Source organism: Salvelinus namaycush, unplaced genomic scaffold (assembly GCF_016432855.1).
Source record: "Salvelinus namaycush isolate Seneca unplaced genomic scaffold, SaNama_1.0 Scaffold365, whole genome shotgun sequence".
Lineage (NCBI taxonomy): Eukaryota > Metazoa > Chordata > Actinopteri > Salmoniformes > Salmonidae > Salvelinus > Salvelinus namaycush.
The window spans coordinates 86351-110000 of NW_024060619.1; the positions used below are offsets into that span (position 1 = coordinate 86351).

Genomic DNA, 23650 nt, shown 5'->3' on the forward strand with positions numbered 1-23650 from the left:
ATGAGCCTGTCATAGGGAGGGTGGATAATGAGCCTGTCATAGGGAGGGTGGATAATGAGCCTGTCATAGGGAGGGTGGATAACGAGCCTGTCATAGGGAGGGTGGATAACGAGCCTGTCATAGGGAGGGTGGATAATGAGCCTGTCATAGGGAGGGTGGATAATGAGCCTGTCATAGGGAGGGTGGATAATGAGCCTGTCATAGGGAGGGTGGACAACGAGCCTGTCATAGGGAGGGTGGATAATGAGCCTGTCATAGGGAGGGTGGATAATGAGCCTGTCATAGGGAGGGTGGATAATGAGCCTGTCATAGCGGATGTAAGAAATATCTCTATTCGCTCTGGCAGCTTTCATGGCTGGGATCAGTTCTTTCCCCTTCTGGCGCATAGCTTCAGCATAGTCCTAGTTGAGGAAAATATATGTTCCTCTCTAGTTCTTGGGTCTTTCCAGAACAGATACCATGTCCTTGAACCTCAGGGACTTGACCTCTATCGGCCTGGGCCTGTCACCTGGGCCGGTGGTGGGTTTTCCAGTCCTGTGGGCGCGCTCCACCTCAATCTTCAGTTTCTCAGAGTTCATTTCCCTCACTTTGTCCTCAGACACCGTCCAGGTCTCATGTGGATATTCTGCAATTCCGTCCACATCCATGTTGTTCCGCCTTGATTGTCCCTTGAGGTAGTCTGATTTATCTGTCGTTGTTATCATAGATTCACACACAGAACTGATGTCCTCTCTCAATGACTTACAGACTGCTGTCATCTTGTCGTTTTCCTGTTTAAACTCATCAAGCTGACCCTGGGAGAACTGCAAACTGTTCTTCAGGTCCTGGACCTCTCTGGTCAGGTGGTCCGTTATTTTATTAGTTGACTTCACCAGTATCTGGACACAACACTTGAAGCTAGTTTCTTGTTGTTGTAAGAACTGCTTGTAGAAGTATTTTGGTTTGTTTACGGTACCCCCGCCAGCTTTGGTCTTTGTCATGGTAGCTAGCAATGTAGGTTACTGTTACTGTTACTCCTCACAGTTCCAGACAGGGCAGGTCACAGGGAAGATTGAACACAACAAACAGCAGGGATCTAGACAGCCACAAACCCAGGAAAATCCGCGGTCCCAACCACAATGGCTAACTGCGTCGCGGGCTGCATTCAAGCCCTCAAGACTTCCCGCTAGCTTGATAGGCAGCTAGCTAGCAGCTAGGTTAACTGCTACTCCAAATAGCTCCTCAGACCCGGCCTTGGTGTGCAGGATCACTGGACAGAGAGTAGCAGTCCCAGCAACTGATGCCAATACGTTGCAGGATCCGTACTAAAATGTTTAAAACCTAACCCCTAATTGTAACCCTAAATCTAACCCTTAAGCCTAACATAGCCTTTTTCCTTGTGGGGACCGGTGAAATGTCCCCACTGGTCCGGGTTTCCTTGTTTTATCATCCTTTTGATGACTTCTGGTCCCCACAAGGATAGTAAAACGAAAAACACACAAAAACACACACTGTCCTGTAAATGAGTAGTTGAAAGACTTCTGGTCCCCACAAGGATAGTAAAACCAAAAACACACACTGTCCTGTAAATGGGTGATTCTTTAGCAGTCAAGTTCAAGGACCTTGATAACAAGACATTCCTCCACACCCTTAAACCATGCAATCCACCTCCAATTAATTATATTAGTTTCTCCCATTGTATTTCAACCTACTGTTACATTCGACCTGACTCTCTGTATTGTCTTTCTATCTGGTTTCATTAAATAACACGGAGATACTTAGTCTTAGTTTGTCTCTGAGTAACATGGAGATATTTTGTATTTTTATTTAACCTTTATTTAACCAGGAAAAGCCTGGTTAAAGACCAGAGTCTCAGACCCAGAGTCTCTTTTTCAAGGAAGACTGTCACGATCGTCGTTCGGTGAAAGAGAGGACCAAGGCGCAGCGTGATATAGATACATCTTCTTTTTTAATAGAAGAAGAAACAAACACGAACACTAATACAAACTAAACAAAAAACGACCGTGAAGCTACAAACAAAAGTGCAGACACAAGCAACTAACGTCAAGACATAGACAATTACCCACAACCTACCTAATGCCTATGGCTGCCTTAAATATGGCTCCCAATCAGAGACAACGATAGACAGCTGTCTCTGATTGAGAACCAATCCAGGCAACCATAGACTTACATAAACACCTACACTGAACACAACCCCATGAACTCTACAAAAACCCCTATACAATACAAACACCCTAGACTAGACAAAGACACACAAACATCCCCCATGTCACACCCTGACCTAACTAAAATAAAGAAAACAAAGATAACTAAGGCCAGGGCGTGACAAAGACCTGGCCAAGAAGGCAGCAACAATCAATACATTACATAATTAAAACATACAATAATACAATACAACATGATCCGGCCTAAAAAAAAGCATTTACACTCCTCCGTAACAGAGTCTCCCATCAATATTTTAAATTCATTCAGTGGCACTAACATATCTAGATGAAGCATGGATTGTAGACTAGAGTTCTAGCTCTGGTAAAGGTCATGAATTTAGTTGTTTGTACATTCAAGTTTGAGACCATAAAGGGAGGCCTGCAGTGACTGAAAAGCAGTCTGGAGCTCTTCAACAGCCTGAACCAGAGAAGGAGCACATGAATATATGACTGTATCATCTGCATATAGATGTAACTTTGCTGGTTGCATCCCATTTCCCAAATCATTAATACATATTGAGAACAACACAGGAGCTCAAATAGAACCCTGGGGCACACCTCTATTAATCTCTAGAAAGCTAAACTTGTGATTGTCAGTATATACACATTGTGTTCTGTCAGAAAGATAGTTCCTAAACCAGTGTACTGCCCCTTCACTGAGACCAATGTTTCTGAGTCTAGCTAGCAACAATTCATGGTCAACTGAATCAAATGCCTTTGATAAATCCACAAACAGAGCAGCACAATGTTGCTTTTTATAAAGTCCATTAATGATGTCGTGTGCCACTGCCACAGCTGCAGTTGTGGTGCTGTGCCCCGATCTAAAGCCAGACTGAACCCCGCTCAGTATGTTCTTTTCAATTAAGACGTTTTTTAACTGTCTGTAAAAATCTGTCGTTATGCCCCTGTACAAGGCAGTTAACCCACTGTTCCTAGGCCGTCATTGAAAATAAGAATTTGTTCTTAACTGACTTGGCTAGTTAAATAAAGGTTAAAAAATAAAAAAGGGATTCATAGACTTTGGCCAGGATAGGGAGTTTGGAGATAGGACGATAGTTATTAGCATCTGAGGGACGCCACCCTTTAGCAGTGGGAGGACATAAACTGATTTCCAAATGCTGGGTATGCAATTAGTCAAGAGACTCAAGTTGAAAATGTGAGCCACAGGTTCAGTAATAATACCAGCTGCTATCTTTAAGAGGTAGGGGTCCAGGTTGTCTGGACCTGCAGACTTTTTAGTGTCTATAGCCTTTAGTGCTTTTGCATAAGAAACAGGCTCAAAGTTAAAATGGTTCACATGAGGGCCTATATCATAGTTGACTGTAACAGAGCTTACATTAGAGGCCTGGGACCCACCATTATCAACAACTGAACCAGCAGATATGACGTTCTTGTTAAAACCCCTATAATATCAGCTTTATCTTTCACTTCATTAGAATCCATCATTAAATGGTCAGGAAGGCCAGAGGATCCATTAGAACCTGACACTGATTTGATTAGCTTCCAGAACTTAGGTTCTCTGTGACTGCATTTAAATAGTCATCTGATGTGGACTTCCTGATCAATCCTGTGCATGTGTTTCTTAGCTCTCTGAAGGAGGCCCAGTCAACAGGAGTATTTGTTTGTCTAGCTTGAGCCCAAGAGACATTTCTATTTCTAATGAATTCTGCCAAGTTATCTGCAAACCAGGGATTGTCCCTTCCACTGATTCTACATTTCTCCACAGGGGCATGCTTATCACATATTTCATATACAAATAGTACCAGGCAGTGTCAGCATCAGGAATCAGACTTACTCTGTCAATATTATGGTACAGATCATGTAAGAACACTTGCTCATCAAACTGTTTCAAATGTTGTTGTTTTTAAATATAACAGGGTTTGGCTTGGGTCATTTTTGTATTTCTAATACAAGCAATATGCACAGTGATCCCTGACATCATTACAGAATATCCCAGTCCATGTGTCTTTGTGAGGGGATTCGTTAGAATAATGCCCAATAGCGCTGATTTGTTAGGTGCTCTGGGATTCGGTCTTGTAGGCACATTCATTAATTGAGCAAGATTCAGAGAGTCACACAGTTCTTTAAAAGAGTCTGATACAGATGTCAGTAAGTCCCAGTTCAAATCTCCTAAAATAATGAATTCAGAGTCATTTAACTTGTGCAGGACATCAGAAAGAGAGTTAAGTGCGTCTCCCGATGCCGAGGGCGGTCTGTAGCAGCCGAGGGCGGTCTGTAGCAGCCGAGGGCAGTCTGTAGAAGCCGAGGGCGGTCTGTAGAGCCGAGGGCGGTCTGTAGCAGCCGAGGGCGGTCTGTAGCAGCCGAGGGCGGTCTGTAGCAGCCGAGGGCGGTCTGTAGAAGCCGAGGAAGGTCTGTAGAAGCCGAGGAAGGTCTGTAGCAGCCGAAGGCGGTCTGTAGCAGCCGAGGAAGGTCTGTAGCAGCCGAGGAAGGTGTAGCAGCCGAGGAAGGTCTGTAGCAGCCGAGGAAGGTCTGTAGCAGCCGAGGGCGGTCTGTAGCAGCCGAGCAAGGTCTGTAGCAGCCGAGGGCGGTCTGTAGCAGCCGAGGAAGGTCTGTAGCAGCCGATGGCGGTCTGTAGAAGCCGCGGGCGGTCTGTACCAGCCGAGGGCGGTCTGTAGCAGCCGAGGGCGGTCTGTAGCAGCCGAGGGCAGTCTGTAGAAGCCGACTACAGTGATGTGGGAGTCCTTATATATGTTCACTTTAACCACAAGCAATTCAAAATGTTTGGTTTTGGTAATCGAGAGAATTTCAGAGGTGTTAAACTCAGATTTAACATAAATTGTAACCCCTCCTCCTTTACTCATCCGATCCATTCTAAAAAAAACTGTACCCATCAATAGAAATCAAGTTATTTGACACAAATTCCTTTAACCAAGTTTCTGATAAAACCATTATGTCTTCATTTGTCGTTTTGGCCCATATTCTAATCATGTCTATTTTTGGAAATGGACTTCTGAAATTAACATGCAAGAGGCCAAAACCTGCTCTGTTTTTAAATCATAGGGAGTCAGTCGAGATTGCATGGTATCTACCGGCCCAGGGTTTGGTTGAACATTAGCACAGATCAACAATAAAAGCATAACAATATATCTGAGTTGCACAATGCGTGAGGACTTGGTGGAGCCAGCACCATTGTCAATACAACGAAGTGAGTCTTTCGACACAGAAAAAAAGGCATTCAGTAGTTTGAGATGTTGGAAGTATGTCATCAAGTGCAGGTCCAGTTGTGTTTGAGAGTGGTACAAATGTAACTGCAGAGAGAGACCATGTTCCTGGTGGTATTTTCAGAGTTAAACTAAGACTAAGTATCATGGAGATATTCAGAGTTAAACTAAGACTAAGTAACATGGAGATACTCAGAGTTAAACCAAGACTAAGTAAAATGGAGATACTCAGAGTTAAACTAAGTCTAAGTAACATGGAGATACTCAGAGTTAAACGAAGTCTAAGTAACATGGAGATACTCAGAGTTAAACTAAGACTAAGTAACATGGAGATATTCAGAGTTAAACTAAGACTAAGTAACATGGAGATATTCAGAGTTAAACTAAGACTAAGTAACATGGAGATATTCAGAGTTAAACTAAGTCTAAGTAACATGGAGATATATAGAGTTAAACTAAGACTAAGTAACATGGAGATACTCAGAGTTAAACTAAGACTAAGTAACATGGAGATACTCAGAGTTAAACTAAGACTAAGTAACATGGAGATACTCAGAGTTAAACTAAGTCTAAGTAACATGGAGATACTCAGAGTTAAACTAAGACTAAGTAACATGGAGATATTCAGAGTTAAACTAAGACTAAGTAACATGGAGATATTCAGAGTTAAACTAAGTCTAAGTAAAATGGAAATATTCAGAGTTAAACTAAGACTAAGTAACATGTAGATTTTCAGAGTCAAACTAACCTGTCGGTTGCTCTATTTCTCAATTTCAAAATGTCTCCATCGACTCTGTTTGATTGACAGCTGAATCACTGTGTGTCGAGGCCTGCCAGGGAGCAGAACATGAACACACACACGCACATACACACCGACAAATACACACACGCACACACACACTGTGTTTAATCACTGTATGGAGAGGCCTGCCAGGGACTAGAGGGAATAAAGGGCTGGTACACTGATAAACTTAATCACTTAGGGAGAGGTTCACACACACACAGTCACACGTGCACACACATGCATACACACATGCGCACACGCACACACACACACACAGAGACACACACAATGTGTTTAATCTGTCACTGTCAGGTTACCAAAGCGTTTTCTAACCTGCTGCGTTTGACTCATTCTACAATAGAACCCATTTCCCCACACATTTATAAAGAGAAAGAGACACTCCCTAAATTAATCAGGAACACTTTTATACACACTCTTGACATAAGGATATTACAACATTTAAAGAGGACAATTTGTCAGTCATTATTTGAAGCATGACTGGCTCAAAGGAAATCAAAGTGGCTGCTCTGTGATGTGTCTTGTCCCTGGGACAGAAAAGACCACCTGAACCAATAAGAACGCAGATTATGTTATCTGTTGTGACTGATCTGGGGCATGTATCCACAAAGTATCTCAGATTAGGAGTGTCCACAAAGTGTCTCAGAGTAGGAGTGTCCACAAAGTGTCTCAGAGTAGGAGTGTCCACAAAGTGTCTCAGAGTAGGAGTATCCACAAAGTGTCTCAGAGTAGGAGTGTCCACAAAGTATCTCAGAGTAGGAGTGTCCACAAAGTGTCTCAGAGTAGGAGTGTCCACAAAGTGTCTCAGAGTAGGAGTATCCACAAAGTATCTCAGATTAGGAGTGTCCACAAAGTGTCTCAGAGTAGGAGTGTCCACAAAGTGTCTCAGAGTAGGAGTATCCACAGTGTCTCAGAGTAGGAGTGTCCACAAAGTATCTCAGATTAGGAGTGTCCACAAAGTGTCTCAGAGTAGGAGTGTCCACAGAGTGTCTCAGAGTAGGATTGTCCACAAAGTGTCTCAGAGTAGGAGTGTCCACAAAGTGTCTCAGAGTAGGAGTGTCCACAAAGTGTCTCAGAGTAGGAGTGTCCACAAAGTGTCTCAGAGTAGGAGTGTCCACAAAGTGTCTCAGAGTAGAGTGGTCCACAAAGTCTCAGAGTAGGAGAATCCACAAAGTGTCTCAGAGTTGGACTGTCCACAAAGTGTCTCAGAGTAGGAGTGTCCACAAAGTGTCTCAGAGTAGGAGTATCCACAAGTGTCTCAGAGTAGGAGTGTCCACAAAGTGTCTCAGAGTAGGAGTTTCCACAAAGTGTCTCAGAGTAGGAGTATCCACAAAGTGTCTCAGAGTAGGAGTGTCCACAAAGTGTCTCAGAGTAGGAGTGTCCACAAAGTGTCTCAGAGTAGGAGTGTCCACAAAGTGTCTCAGAGTAGGAGTGTCCACAAAGTGTCTCAGAGTAGGAGTGCTGTTCTAAGATCAGTTTTGCCTTCTAAATCATAATGAATAGCAGGGATGCTTTGCTCTGAGATGCTTTGTGGATTTGGGCCTTGGTCCCTCTATTGTTGCTATATGAGGTCCTGGTGCAGCAGATAGCCTAGCGTTTAGAGCGTTGGGCTAGTAATCAAAATGTTGTTGGTTCAAATCCCCAAGCCCGACTTGCTGAAAAATCTACTGATGTGCCCTTGAGCAAGACATTGTAACGATCGTTCTCCTCCTCTTCGTCTGAAGAGGAGGAGTAGGGATTGGATCCAAAGCGCAGCTTGAAATGTTGACATAATGAATTTATTAAACACAAGACGAAACACGAAGAACACTTGAATAGATAACAAAACAATAAACGAAGTCAACAGACCTGAACAAACGAACTACACAAACACGAAGAACGCATGAACAGGATAGACTAACCAAGCGAAAGGAACAAACGATACAGTCCCGTGTGGTGAAGAACACAAACACGGAAGACAACCACCCACAAACAAACAGTGAGAACACCCTACCTTAATATGGTTCTCAATCAGAGGAAACGTCAAACACCTGCCTCTAATTGAGAACCATATCAGGCAACACATTAACCCCAACATAGAAACACAAAACATAGACTACCCACCCAGCTCACGTCCTGACCAACTAAACAAAGTTAAACAAAGGAAAAATAAGGTCAGGAACGTGACATAACCCCCCCCTTAAGGTGCGAACTCCGGGCGCACCAGCATAAAGTCTAGGGGAGGGTCTGGGTGGGCGTCTGTCCACGGTGGCGGCTCTGGCGCTGGTCGTGGTCCCCACCCCACCATAGTCAATCCCCACTTTTGTAGCCTCCTCCCAATGACCACCCTCCAATTTAATCCCACTGGATTAAGGGGCAGCACCGAACTAAGGGGCAGCACCGGAATGAGGGGAAGCTCCGGACTAAGGGACAGCTCTGGACTGAGGGACGGCAGCTCTGGACTGAGGGACGGCAGCTCCGGACTGAGGGACGGCAGCTCCGGACTGAGGGACGGCAGCTCCGGACTGAGGGACGACAGCTCCGGACTGAGGGGCGACAGCTCCGGACTGAGGGGCAGCTCCGGACTGAGGGGCAGCTCCGGACTGGCAGATGGCTCTGGCGGATCCTGGCTGGCTGGCTCTGGCGGATCCTGGCTGGCTGGCTCTGGCGGATCCTGGCTGGCTGACGGCTCTGGCGGATCCTGGCTGGCTGACGGCTCTGGCGGATCCTGGCTGGCTGACGGCTCTGGCTGATCCTGGCTGGCTGACGGCTCTGGCGGATCCTGGCTGGCTGACGGCTCTGGCTGCTCATGGCTGGCTGACGGCTCTGGCTGCTCATGGCTGGCTGACGGCTCTGGCTGCTCATGGCTGGCTGGCGGCTCTGGCTGCTCATGGCTGGCTGGCGGCTCTGGCTGCTCATGGCTGGCTGACGGCTCTGGCTGCTCATGGCTGGCTGACGGCTCTGGCTGCTCATGGCTGGCTGGTGGCTCTGGCTGCTCATGGCTGGCTGGCGGCTCTGGCTGCTCATGGCTGGCTGGCGGCTCTGGCTGATCCTGTCTGGCGGAAGGCTCTGGCTGATCCTGTCTGGCGGAAGGCTCTGGCTGATCCTGTCTGGCGGAAGGCTCTAGCGGCTCCTGTCTGGCTGAAGGCTCTAGCGGCTCCTGTCTGGCGGACGGCTCTGAAGGCTCAGTACAGACGGGCGGCTTTGCAGGCTCGGGACAGACGGGCAGCTCTGACGGCTCGGGACAGACGGGCAGCTCTGACGGCTCGGGACAGACGGGCAGCTCTGACGGCTCGGGACAGACGGGCAGCTCTGACGGCTCGGGACAGACGGGCAGCTCTGACGGCTCGGGACAGACGGGCAGCTCTGACGGCTCTTGGCAGACAGACAGCTCTGGCCGGCTGAGGCGCACTGTATGCCTGGTGCGTGGTGCCGGAACTGGAGGTACCGGGCTAAGGACACGCACCTTCAGGCTAGTGCGGGGAGCAGGAACAGGGCACACTGAATTCTCGAAGCGCACTATAGGCCTGGTGCGTGGTGCCGGAACTGGTGGTACCGGACTGGAGACACGCACCTCAGGGCGAGTGCGGGGAGAAGGAACAGTGCGTACAGGGCTCTGGAGACGCACAGGAGGCTTGGTGCGTGGTGCCGGAACTGGTGGTACCGGGCTGGAGACACGCACCATAGGGCTAGTGCGTGGAGGAGGAACATGGCTCTGGAGACGCACTGGAAGCCTGGTGCGTGGTGTAGGCACTGGTGGTACTGGGCTGGGGTGGGCAGGTGGCGCCGGAAATACCGGACCGTGCAGGCGTACAGGCTCCCTTGAGCACTGAGCCTGCCCAACCTTACCTGGTTGTATGCTCCCCGTCGCCCGACCAGTGCGGGGAGGTGGAATAACCCGCACCGGGCTATGTAGGCGAACCGGGGACACCATGCGTAAGGCTGGTGCCATGTAAGCCGGCCCGAGGAGACGCACTGGTGGCCAGATGCGTTGGGCCGGCTTCATGACATCCGGCTCAATCCTCAATCTGGCCCGGCCGATACGAGGAGCTGGTATGTACCGCACCGGGCTATGCACACGTACAGGAGACACCATGCGCTCTACTGCGTAACACAGTGTCTGCCCGTACTCTCGCTCTCCACGGTAAGTACAGGGAGTAGGCGCAGGTCTCCTACCTGACTTCGCCACACTCCCTTTTAGCCCCCCCCAAGAAATTTTTGGGGTTTCTTTTCGGGTTTCCAGCCACGTCTCCTTGCTGCCTCCTCATACCACCGCTCCTGGGCTTTAGCTGCCTCCCTCTCTTCAAAAGAGCGGCGATATTCCCCTGTCTGAGCCCAGGGTCCTTTTCCGTCCAATATTTCCTCCCAAGTCCACGAGTCCTGGTTTCTTGGCCGCTGCTGCTGGTTCCTCTCACGCTGCTTGATCCTTGTTTGGTGGGTGGTTCTATAACGATTGTTCTCCTCCTCTTCGTCTGAAGAGGAGGAGTAGGGATTGGACCAAAGCGCAGCTTGAAATGTTGACATAATGAATTTATTAAACACAAGACGAAACACGAAGAACACTTGAATAGATAACAAAACAATAAACGAAGTCAACAGACCTGAACAAACGAACTACACAAACACGAAGAACGCACGAACAGGATAGACTAACCAAGCGAAAGGAACAAACGATACAGTCCCGTGTGGTGAAGAACACAAACACGGAAGACAACCACCCACAAACAAACAGTGAGAACACCCTACCTTAATATGGTTCTCAATCAGAGGAAACGTCAAACACCTGCCTCTAATTGAGAACCATATCAGGCAACACATTAACCCCAACATAGAAACACAAAACATAGACTACCCACCCAGCTCACGTCCTGACCAACTAAACAAAGTTAAACAAAGGAAAAATAAGGTCAGGAACGTGACAGACACGTAACTGTAATTGCTCCTGTAAGTCGCTCTGGATAAAAGTATCTGCTAAATGACAAGAAAATATATACATTTTAAATATAAAAAATATACATTTAGTCCTGGTGGTGTCGTATCCTTCTGTATTTGCTATGTGGGGTCCTGGTGGTGTCTTATCCTTCTGTAGTTGCCATTAGAAGTCCTGGTGGTGTCTTATCCTTCTGTATTTGCTATGTGGGGTCCTGGTGGTGTCTTATCATTCTGTAGTTGCCATTAGAGGTCCTGGTGGTGTCTTATCCCTCTGTATTTGCTATGAGGGGTCCTGATGGTGTCTTATCCTTCTGTAGTTGCCATTAGAAGTCCTGGTGGTGTCTTATCCTTCTGTATTTGTTATGAGGGGTCCTGATGGTGTCTTATCCTTCTGTAGTTGCCATTAGAAGTTCTGGTGGTGTCTTATCCTTCTGTAGTTGCCATTAGAGGTCCTGGTGGTGTCTTATCCTTCTGTAGTTGCCATTAGAAGTCCTGGTGGTGTCTTATCCTTCTGTATTTGCCATTAGAAGTCCTGTTGGTGTCTTATCCTTCTGTAGTTGCCATTAGAAGTCCTGGAGGTGTCTTATCCTTCTGTATTTGCTATGTGGGGTCCTGATGGTGTCTTATCCTTCTGTAGTTGCCATTAGAGGTCCTGGTGGTGTCTTATCCTTCTGTAGTTGCCATTAGAGGTCCTGGTGGTGTCTTATCCTTCTGTAGTTGCCATTAGAGGTCCTGATGGTGTATTATCCTTCTGTAGTTGCCCTTAGAAGTCCTGGTGGTGTCTTATCCTTCTGTAGTTGCCATTAGAAGTCCTGGTGGTGTCTTATCCTTCTGCAGTTGCTATGTGGTAGCTTATCCGTCTATATACCTGCTGTGTGTCCTTGATGCCAAACAGAGAACAACAATATCTCAGTGGGGGAGGAGCAGACATATACTGACTTTCTGTCTCTCTCTCTCTCTCTCTCTGCAGCATACAGAAGGGTTTAAGAAGCGTTGGTTCACCCTAGACCACAGACGTCTCATGTACTACAAAGATCCCCTGGTAAGACTGGTTTCACACACACACACACACACACACACACACACACACACACACACACACACACACACACACACACACACACACACACACACACACACACACACACACACACACACACACACACACACACACACACACACTTCTCCCAGGTAGGCTCTTATAGTCCAGTTACTAGAGAGGACCTCATGTTTTATATGAATCTGATTGATATCAAAAGGTTTGACTTCATAATGACGGATGAAGTTTCCTCTTGCTGTATCAGGTTAGTACAACATGTTCTCTGTTAGTTTTAACAAAGAGCTGCTATGTAGAGGAGACTCGCTAGACAGTAATCTGATACTTCTATCAGAAGACCATCAAACCACACTCACACACACACACACACACACACACACACACACACACACACACACACACACACACACACACACACACACACACACACACACACACACACACACACACACACACACACACACACACACACACACTCACACATCAAACATGACTCCAAAGACTGTGCACAGTTGCACACAGAAACTACCAGTAAGACACGCACACACACACACACACACACACACGCGCGCACACCCCAAACCACAACTCCAAAGAGGCAGAGAACTCACTAGCACCCTCTCTCAACTCACCTCACATCAACACCTAAACTAATATTGGCTAGATGTAACACTATGGAGATTCTGTAGAGTTGGTATGAGGGTGATGTCGTGCTCTACTTAGCGTGCTAGCCTGGTTTTAATCATCACACACAACAATGGAAAGTGGAAAGCACAGGGGAGCGCTAGGGAGGGCCAGACCTGGCCAGATCAAATAGCTCACTAGTGCACTTTAGAAAAGAAAAGGAGAGCCTCACACTTAAGGCTCAGATGCAATACGTTGAATAAAGCAACGTTTGGACAGCTAAGCTGCCTTCATCAAGGGTTCACACTGGGGCTGTTACAGAGAGCTATAGACAGGCCTTGGTTGAGGTGTGGAGCCGTTATGGAAATAAAGAGATTGAAGACTTCTTCTCCATCCTAAATGGCCCCCTATTCCCTTTATAGTGCACTACTTTTGACCAGGGATCTTAAGGCTCTCACCCTCACCTCACCCCCTCTACCTCACCCTGTCTACCTCACCCTACCCCCTCTACCACACTCACCTCACCCCCTCTACTGCACTCTCACCCCCTCTACCTCACCCTCCCTCCCCTACCTCACTCTCACCTCACCCACTCTACCTCACTCTCACCTCACCCCCTCTACCTCACCCTCCGTCTCCTACCTCACTCTCACCTCACCTCCTCTACCTCACTCTCACCTCACCCTCTCTACCTCACACTCCCTCCCCTACCTCACTCTCACCTCCTCTACCTCACTCTCACCTCACCCCCTCTACCTCACTCTCACCTCACCCCCTCTACCTCCCCTCCCTCCCCTACCTTGCCAGGATGCCTTTGCCAAGGGTGAGGCTTTCCTAGGGCACCAGGACCATGGTTACAGCGCTAGCCCCGGCCTTCCCGCCGGAACCCACTGCAACGGCGCCTGGCAACACGGCATCACCATAGTAACACCCGAGCGCAGCTTCCTGTTTACCTGCGAGACGGAAGTTGAGCAACAGGATTGGCTGAAACACTTCAATGATGTCATCAGCATCCAGATGTCCCCTCAGGAGTACTCCAGTAAGAGATTACAACCTCTTATTAAGGGTTTATAAAGGGTTTATTAACATCTATGTGTGTTTATAAGCATACCGATGTCCCCTCAGGAGGACTCCAGTAAGAGAGGACCATTTTTTACTATTTATAAAGGGTTTAAACATATATTGCTGTTACTGTTTGGTTATAAAGTGTTTATTAACGTCTGACCTCGTGTTTGTGTTTTGCAGTGGAGGCTATGTTCAGACACAAGCATTGATGGGCCTGTGGCCTGATGGACCCTTCCTTCTCACATCCTCCTCTCCTCTACCCATCTTCTGTTCCTCCTCTCATCCTCCTCTCCTCTACCCGTCTTCTGTTCCTCCTCTCTCCTCCTCTCCTCTACCCGTCTTCTGTTCCTCCTCTCTCCTCTTCTCCTCTAGCCATCTTCTGTTCCTCCTCTCTCCTCCTATCCTCTATCCGTCTTCTGTTCCTCCTCTCTCCTCCTCTCCTCTACCCGTCTTCTGTTCCTCCTCTCTCCTCCTCTCCTCTACCCGTCTTCTGTTCCTCCTCTCTCCTCCTCTCCTCTACCCGTCTTCTGTTCCTCCTCTCTCCTCCTCTCCTCTACCCGTCTTCTGTTCCTCCTCTCTCCTCTTCTCCTCTAGCCATCTTCTGTTCCTCCTCTCTCCTCCTATCCTCTATCCGTCTTCTGTTCCTCCTCTCTCCTCCTCTCCTCTACCCGTCTTCTGTTCCTCCTCTCTCCTCCTCTCCTCTAGCCATCTTCTGTTCCTCCTCTCTCCTCCTATCCTCTATCCGTCTTCTGTTCCTCCTCTCTCCTCCTCTCCTCTACCCGTCTTCTGTTCCTCCTCTCTCCTCCTATCCTCTATCCGTCTTCTGTTCCTCCTCTCTCCTCCTCTCCTCTACCCGTCTTCTGTTCCTCCTCTCTCCTCTTCTCCTCTACCCGTCTTCTGTTCCTCCTCTCTCCTCCTCTCCTCTACCCGTCTTCTGTTCCTCCTCTCTCCTCCTCTCCTCTACCCGTCTTCTGTTCCTCCTCTCTCATCCTCTCCTCTACCCGTCTTCTGTTCCTCCTCTCTCCTCCTCTCCTCTCCCATCTTCTGTTCCTCCTCTCTCCGTCTTCTGTTCCTCTCCTCCTCCTCTCCTCTGCCCATCCTGGAGATCACCAAGACGTTTGAGTTAGGTTAGGCTGTCCTTGCCTCAGAAAGAAAGATGTACAAACACACTAGACTGCAGCAGTACCTGTCATCATGGTCAACCATTGTGCCTTACACTAAGTCATTACTTTAATGTCTCAGATCAATGTGAATTTAAATGTTTACTTTTAAAAGTTCCCTATTAATATCTTATAAATTGACATTTTTGATGGGTGAGTTTGGTTTGGAGATATGTAAGATACATTTGAATATAACTATGGATAATGTTCAACCCTCTTAGCGTTGTGTATAAACAGTTAGTGTTTTTTTTTGATGGTGCCATCTTGTGGTGTTTCAAGAATATGACCGATCTGGCTTTCTACATATCCTGTATGACCGAAGATATTTTCACCCTGTTATTTTAAGGTATTATACAACATATTTAGACTGAGGAGACATGCAAAGAATATATCATTGATTGATACATATTTGTCATTCATCCCATGTCATGCTTTTATACGTGTTGTCAATGGTGTTTTCCATTATAGAAGAAGATTGGTTATAAATGATCATGTCTGAGGAACTACAAACCATCCGTTTCACCATTTTTTTAATAAATCCATATATTGGTCTCCTCTCGTTTTAAATATGTCAATTATTTGAAAAAGACTTCTAATGAGTTTATGTGTGAGATATAGAGATTGAATGATATGTCAGTGTGTGTGTTTATGTGTGTTTATATATGCTAGGTTGTATGCGTCCTTGTACATGCATGTGTGCGTACCTGCGTTTGTGTGTCAATTGCATTGTGTGTGTGTGTGTGTGTGTGTGTGTGTGTGTGTGTGTGTGTGTGTGCGTGTGTGTGTGTGTGTGTGTGTGTGTGTGTGTGTGTGTGTGTGTGTGTGTGTGTGTGTGTGTGTGTGTGTGTTTTAGCGCCAGCAAACCAGGGGTGTTTAAAACTGCACCCAGGTGTTTAAAGAGAGCAGGGCCAGGGCTGAGGTGAATCGCTCATAAATCCATAGAGTCATCCTGGGTTACACCTATATGAGAGAGAGAGAGAGAGAGTGAGGGGGACGGGGAGCGAGAGAGGAGAAAGAGAGCAGGAGAGAGGTAAAGGGGACAAAGAGAAAGAAGGAAAGGGGTCAGATGACAGAGAGGGAAAGAGAGTAGAGGAGTGCAGTTGAAGGACATCAAAGAAGACGGACACAACAAAACGCTTATGAAGAGCTCTGGAGTTAAACACTAGAAGGGGCCCCAGTTACTCTATTGGAACACCCCGACATTGACCTATTTAGAGGTACCAACAATGATCATCCACCATGCCAGCTGAGAACACAAGGCAAACTAACCTCTGGATACAGTGAGAGCTTCTGAATCACCACAAACTGACCAAGGACAACACACTGTCAACTCAGGACATCAAGCTACTTCCACTCCCAAGTCATCGGTGCGGTTCAAGTCCACTAAAAACTGAAGCGTCTGTCTGTTCTACAGTATCGCCTGGGCTTGGTCCGGTACCCGCGGGAAGGATCATGGGACCTTGGAGGAGCTGGAGCGGGGACGTGAAAACATCGGGAGATAAGAGACACTCGATGAGGTGGACTTGTCAGCCATGTCCTGGTTCACCTTAAGACTGCAGGTTAACAGTAGTAGTGGAACTGAAGCCACTGTGGAAGCATCACTACACACTGACTGTTTTCCTATTGGATTTAGATTCAATTTAGATGAAGAGTCAGAAGGCCAAAGACGATTTATGTGTTTTCAAGTCAAATTTTATCACATACACAGTTTTCAGCAGGTTTAAAAGGTGCAGTGAAATGCTTACGTACTAGCTCCCTCAACAATGCAGTACATTTTTTGTTTTTGTCTTGTTTGGTCTGTTTTTCACTGGATCTTATGCAGTGCGGAAAGTCGCTTTAATTTCTTAATAGTTCTCTATTCAATCCAACATGGAGCACGTTAAAATCCGTTTGGAATCCATAAGCAACTCTTAAAATCTTTCTGAATACTTATAGTAACAGTTTATCCCAGTAAAGCGATCACTTCATTGTAGGGACGTGCTGGCCTTATTTATGAACTCAAACATATCCCCAACGATGAACCAGAGCCAGATGCCCATCGTGACCTCCATCTCCCCCCAGTCTGGACATGGTTCTGGGGGCTCGGGTGGTGTCTCTGGAGGGGGTAGCTCTGGGGGTGGGGGTTTGTGGGTGACCTCTCTCCTCGGCGCTACCCTCCTAATCATGCTCGCCATGGGGGTGGCGGGTAACATCTACACGCTCTTCATCATGCGTTCCGCGGCTCTCCGCCGATCCGGCTCTATGTACGTCTATATACTCAACCTTGCCCTCGCCGACCTCCTCTACCTCTCTACGATCCCATTCGTCATCTGCACCTACTTTGCTCACGATTGGTTGTTCGGCGAGGCCGGTTGCCGGGTCCTCCTGAGTCTTGATCTCCTCACCATGCATGCCAGCGTCTTCGTCCTGGTCGCCATGTCGTTGGAGCGCTACCGGGCCGTGGCCAAGCCGTTTGACGCCCGACGATCCAGCACGCGGGGACGGAAGGTAGTGGCGGCCGTCATCTGGTTCGCGGCGTTTGTCCTGACACTACCCATGATGATTATGATACGGCTGAGGGAAGGGAAGCCGAACGCGGCCGGGAACGTCAAGCGGATCTGTTACCCGACGTGGACCCAAGAGGCCTTCAAGGTCTACCTCACCATCCTGTTCCTGACCAGCGTCCTCGTACCCGGTTTAGTCATTGTTGGTCTCTACGCTGGCCTAGCACGTCGCTATTGGACTGCTCAGGCTAGCTTGGGAGGAAGCAGCCGTTCAGCGAGAAGACGAGGCTTAAAACAAAAGGTAGTAACAATGATTTTTTGTATCGTTGTCGCGTACTGGGTGTGTTTCCTGCCTTTCTGGGGGTGGCAGTTGACGCAGTTATTTTCCCCGCAGTCCCTCAGGGCTCTGTCTCCTGCCACTCACAGTTACATGAATTTCTTTGTAACGTGTCTGACCTATGGGAATAGCTGTATTAACCCTTTGTTATACACCCTCCTGACCCGGAACTATAAGGACTATCTGGCTCAGAAGGGTCAGAGCACAGGGTCAAGTAGGGGAGACCTGGGGTCGGCAGCAGGAGCACCCCTACAGGATCTATAATCAGAGTAGAGGTGACCTGGGGGTCGGCAGCCGGAGCACCCCTACAGGATCTATAATCAGAGTAGAGGTGACCTGGGGGTCGGCAGCCGGAGCACCCCTACAGGATCTATAATCAGAGTAGAGGTGACCTGGGGTCAGCTGCCGGAGCACCCCTACAGGATCTATAATCAGAGTAGAGGTGACCTGGGGTCAGCTGCCGAAGAACCCCTACAGGAAATATAGGAGAAGAGGGGGGAAGTATTTTGACGTGACACAAGTAGGAACTATTATACTAGACTTAAATCCTTTTTATCCTGGGGAGGATAGGTCATCCATGCAGGAACTATAAAAGAGGGGGAGTTATTCTGACGTGACACCAAGAGCACTATTGCCAAAGGATTTCTGATACACATGTTTATCTTTTCACTCTGAGGAGTACCTTGGATTTGGTGAAGACATGAGGACATTTCTTTATAGCTGTTGGGGCAAGAGCAGCCCCAAAAACAAACAAATTGTTTTTTTGAGTAATTAGTGCAGCATAAACTTGACCTAACAACATGGCTTACTCTAAACTCAATAGTTTTTGTATTTTTACATAATCTGAATATTATTGGTATATAGTTATACAGATGTTGGATCTTAATTTGAGCCAGTTTGCTACAGCAGGAAAATAATCCTGCAGCAACAGGAAAAGTGAATTATTATGTGGATTATAATTAATGGACGTTTTTTGTAGGGATTGATAGATTGTTCGTAAGGGAAAATCAAGTCTGGAATGTCAAAGGGGAAATTACAAATTTAAGAAACCTTTTTATACCTCAAAGCCTTATTAAACCTCAAACCTCTAATTGTTTAATTTCACACATTACATTGTCCTGCAACAGAGTGATCAGATTAAGATCCTACATTTGCAGCAATAGCTGTTTGACATATACTTTGCCAGGGGATTCCAATTTGCATTCATCATGTAGGCTGCTGTATTTCTTGTCACATATTGACATGAATGTCATTTAACCAGTCACTATGTATTTTTTTTCTTACTTCGACTTTGTTGTCATATTGGCAAAAATGTGTCAAGCTAATGTTCTTGCTTGGTTTTTCTCATCTTGTATTCTTTAATTACATGATTGTTCTAATAAAGTTTTGACAGATTGATTTAGAGGTAAAATGACTACGATATTGCCCTCTGCTGGCAAAAGTTTTAGAGTAAGTTAACTTTCACATACAGTGTAATGTGTGGTAATGATGCCATCACATTTATCAGCAATTGTAAAGAATTCACTGTGTGTCTCCCGTCGGTGGCTAGTTTCCTCACTCTGTGTGTCTATGATGGACCCCACTGACACACACACACACACACACACACACACACACACACACACACACACACACACACACACACACACACACACACACACACACACACACACACACACACACACACACACACACACACACACAAACCTACCCCTACCTCCACCCCCCCAACACACACACACCTTCCCTATCCACCCCAACACACACCCCCCCCCCCCACACACACCTACCCCTACACCCCAACACCCACACCTACCCCCACACCTACCCCTACCTTCCCCCCCACACACAAACCTACCCCTACACCCCCACACCTACCCCTACCTTCCCACCACACACACACCTACACCCCAACACCCACTCCTACCCACCACACCTACCCCTACCTCCCCCCCCACACACACACCTAACCCTAAACCCCACACCTACCCCTACCCCCCCCACACACACCTAACCCTACACCCAACACCTACCCCTACCTTCCCCCCCACACACACACCTAACCCTACACCCCACACCTACCTCTACCTCCCCCCCCCACACACACCTAACCCTACACCCCACACCTACCTCTACCTTCCCCCCCACACACACACCTAACCCTACACCCCACACCTACCTTCCACACACACCTAACCCTACACCCCACACCTACCCTCTTCCTTTACCCCCCACACACACACCTAACCCTACACCCCACACCTACCCCTACCTTCCCCCCACATACACACCTAACCCTACACCCCACACCTACCTTCCACACACACACACACACACACACCTAACCTTACACCCCACACCTACCCCTACCTTCCCCCCCACACACACACCTAACCCTACACCCCACACCTACCCCTACCTTCCCCCCCACACACACACCTAACCCTACACCCCACACCTACCCCTACCTTCCACACACACACACTCTCCAGACCGCCGCCTCTCACCAGGAAATGTGGTCCCACCATGCAACATTCCAAAGCCTTGAGGCAGGTCTCTTCGTGTTGTCCTGTAAATTGTCTCTCAGGAATGTCTAGCGTTATTCATCCTGCCAAAATAGACTAACAGGACCTAGAGAACCACAACACAGACTGGCCCGCGTGGACACAGATTATATGAGCCATTTGGTCTGAATAACTTGAGTTGATTGATGTTAATACTAACAGGACCTAGAGAACCACAACACAGACTGGCCCGCGTGGATACAGATTATATGAGCCATTTGGTCTGAATAACTTGAGTTGATTGATGTTAATACTAACAGGACCTAGAGAACCACAACACAGACTGGACCGCGTGGATACAGATTATATGAGCCATTTGGTCTGAATAACTTGAGTTGATTGTTGTTAATACTAACAGGACCTAGAGAACCACAACACAGACTGGCCCGCGTGGACACAGATTATATGAGCCATTTGGTCTGAATAACTTGAGTTGATTGATGTTAATACTAACAGGACCTAGAGAACCACAACACAGACTGGACCGCGTGGATACAGATTATATGAGCCATTTGGTCTGAATAACTTGAGTTGATTGTTGTTAATACTAACAGGACCTAGAGAACCACAACACAGACTGGACCGCGTGGACACAGATTATATGAGTCATTTGGTCTGAATAACTTGAGTTGATTGATGTTAATACTAACAGGACCTAGAGAACCACAACACAGACTGGACCGCGTGGACACAGATTATATGAGTCATTTGGTCTGAATAACTTGAGTTGATTGATGTTAATACTAGCAGGACCTACAGATCCACAACACAGACTGGCCTGCTTGGATACAGATTACAGTTGAAGTCAGAAGTTTACATACACTTAGGTTGGAGTCATTAAGACTCGTCTTTCAACCACTCCACAAATTTCTTGTTAACAAACTATAGTTTTGGCAAGTCGGTTAGGACATCTACTTTGTGCATGACACAAATAATTTTTCCAAAAATTGTTTACAGAAAGATTATTTCACTTATAATTCATTGTATCACAATTCCAGTGGGTCAGAAATGTACATACACTAAGTTGACTGTGCCTTTAAAGAGCTTGGAAAATTCCAGAAAATTATGTCATGGCTTTAGAAGCTTCTTACAGGCTAATTGACATAATTTGAGTCAATTTGAGGTGTACCTGTGAATGTATTTCAAGGCCTACCTTCAAACTCAGTACATTATTGCTTGACATCATGAGAAAATCAAAGAAATCAGACAAGACCTCAGAAAAAAAATGTAGACCTCCACAAGTCTGGTTCATCCTTGGGAGCAATTTCCAAATGCCCGAAGGTACCACATTCATCTGTACAAACAATAGTACGCAAGTATAAACACCATGGGACCACGCAGTGGTCATACCGCTCAGGAAAGAGACGCGTTCTGTCTCCTAGAGATGAAAGTACTGTGGTGCGAAAAGTGCAAAAATCCATCCCAGAACAACAGCAAAGGACCTTGTGAAGAAGGTGGAGGAAACAGGTACAAAAGTTTCTATATCCACAGTAAAACAAGTCCTGTATCGACATAACCTGAAAGGCCGCTCAGCAAGGAAGAAGCCACTGCTCCAAAACCACCATGGGGACAAAGACCGTATTATTTGGAGAAATGTCCTCTGGTCTGATGAAACAAAAATAGAACTGTTTAGAGGAAAAAGGGGGAGGCTTGCAAGCTGAAGAACACCATCCCAACCGTGAAGCACGGGGGTGGCAGCGTCATGTTGTGGGGGTGCTTTGCTGCAGGAGGGACTGGTGCACTTCACAAAATAAATGGCATCATGAGGAAGGAAAATTATGTGGATATATTGAAGCAACATCTCATGACCTCAGTCAGGAAGTTAAAGCTTGGTCGCAAATGGGTCTTCCAAATGGACAATGACCCCAAGCATACTTCCAAAATTGTGGCAAAATGGCTTAAGGACAACAAAGTCAAGGTATTGAAGTGGCCATCACAAAGCCCTGACCTCAATCCTATAGAAAATTTGTGGGCAGAACTGAAAATGCATGTGCGAGCAAGGAGGCCTACAAACCTGACTCAGTTACACCAGCTCTGCCAGGAGGAATGGGCCAAAATTCACCCAGCTTATTGTGGAAAGCTTGTGGAAGGCTACCCAAAATGTTTGACCCAAGTTTTAAACAATTTAAAGGTAGTGCTAACAAATACTAATTGAGTGTATGTAACTTCTGACCCACTGGGAATGTGATAAAAGAAATAAAAGCTGAAATAAATCATTCTCTCTACTATTATTCTGACATTTCACATTCTTAAAATAATGTGGTGATCCTAACTGACCTAAGACGGGGAATATTTACTCTGATTAAATGTCAGGAATTGTGAAAAACTGAGTTTAAATGTATTTGGCTAAGGTGTATGTAAACTTCCGACTTCAACTGTATACGAACCATTTGGTCTGAATAACTTGACTGACAGTTCTTCACTAAATTACTTTAACTGAAAGTTAGTTACTTGAGTCCAGTTTATGTCAATCAATATCTAATCAAAAGCTGGACCGCTGTTAACTGAATTATATTTGTCCTATTGCACATAATGGTCCTATACACATGTGTGAATTGTATATGTTTTTTTACCCAACTCCCCCTGAGACACTCAGAGAGACACCTATCAGAGAGGGAGGTCACAGCCAATGATCAACGACAACCCTGGAGCAACTAGGGTTAAGTGCCTTGCTCACGGCCACATCAACAGATTTTTCACCTTGTCGGCTCTGGGATTAGAACTAGCAACTTTTTTGGTTACTGGCCATACGCACTAACCGCTAGGCTGCTAGCCACCCTTGATAGCTTGTTGCTCAGCCTTAGTCATGACTCAGCACTGATTAACATCTGTCGTTAAGAGAGTTAGCATTGAATTGGTATCAACCACTACTACTAGTTAAAAGATACTAAAATTCCTAGAAGGCCAAGTGTGAGTTCAGTCCACTGATGTTCCAGTTAACCAAGGAGACAGACAGGAGGCAGGAGACAGACAGGAGGCAGACAGACTAACAGGCAGACAGACAGACTGGCAGGAGACAACGACAGGCAGGAGACAGACAGACAGACAGACAGGACAGTGACAATAGACTGTATAAGTGAGTACACTGACTTAGTGAGTTCACAGTCAATTATTTTATGGTGGGAGACCATGGTTAACACCCAGGCTACACTAGTGTGTGTGTGTGTGTGTGTGTGTGTGTGCAGAAGAGGATTAACACCCAGGCTACAGTCTAATAAACAGTCATGTGTCTCGCTCTGATGATGTCATGACTGACCCCTA

The 23650-nt window shown here is 46.8% G+C and overlaps 2 protein-coding genes across 2 annotated transcripts in view; both read left to right on the top strand.

Annotated features, from left to right (window-relative positions):
* The window catches only part of LOC120040597 (arf-GAP with dual PH domain-containing protein 1-like), a 41185-nt gene extending 27021 nt beyond the window's left edge, over positions 1-14164 (top strand). The window contains exons 9-11 of the mRNA XM_038985684.1: positions 12070-12141; positions 13588-13819; positions 14026-14164. Of these exons, the coding sequence (XP_038841612.1) occupies positions 12070-12141; positions 13588-13819; positions 14026-14054 (333 nt within the window). The 3' untranslated portion in view covers positions 14055-14164. The remainder of the gene's footprint in view (positions 1-12069; positions 12142-13587; positions 13820-14025) is intronic.
* A 2857-nt stretch (positions 14165-17021) lies between these two features.
* Positions 17022-18089, top strand: LOC120040594 (urotensin-2 receptor-like). Its single transcript, XM_038985676.1, has one exon. The coding sequence runs from the start codon at positions 17022-17024 to the stop codon at positions 18087-18089; it is 1068 nt and encodes a 355-aa protein (XP_038841604.1).
* Positions 18090-23650: the final 5561 nt, after the last annotated feature.

Bases quoted from the DNA above. Each gene is read 5' to 3' on its own strand.
- LOC120040594 (XM_038985676.1), top strand. From the start codon at position 17,022: ATGAACCAGAGCCAGATGCCCATCGTGACCTCCATCTCCCCCCAGTCT.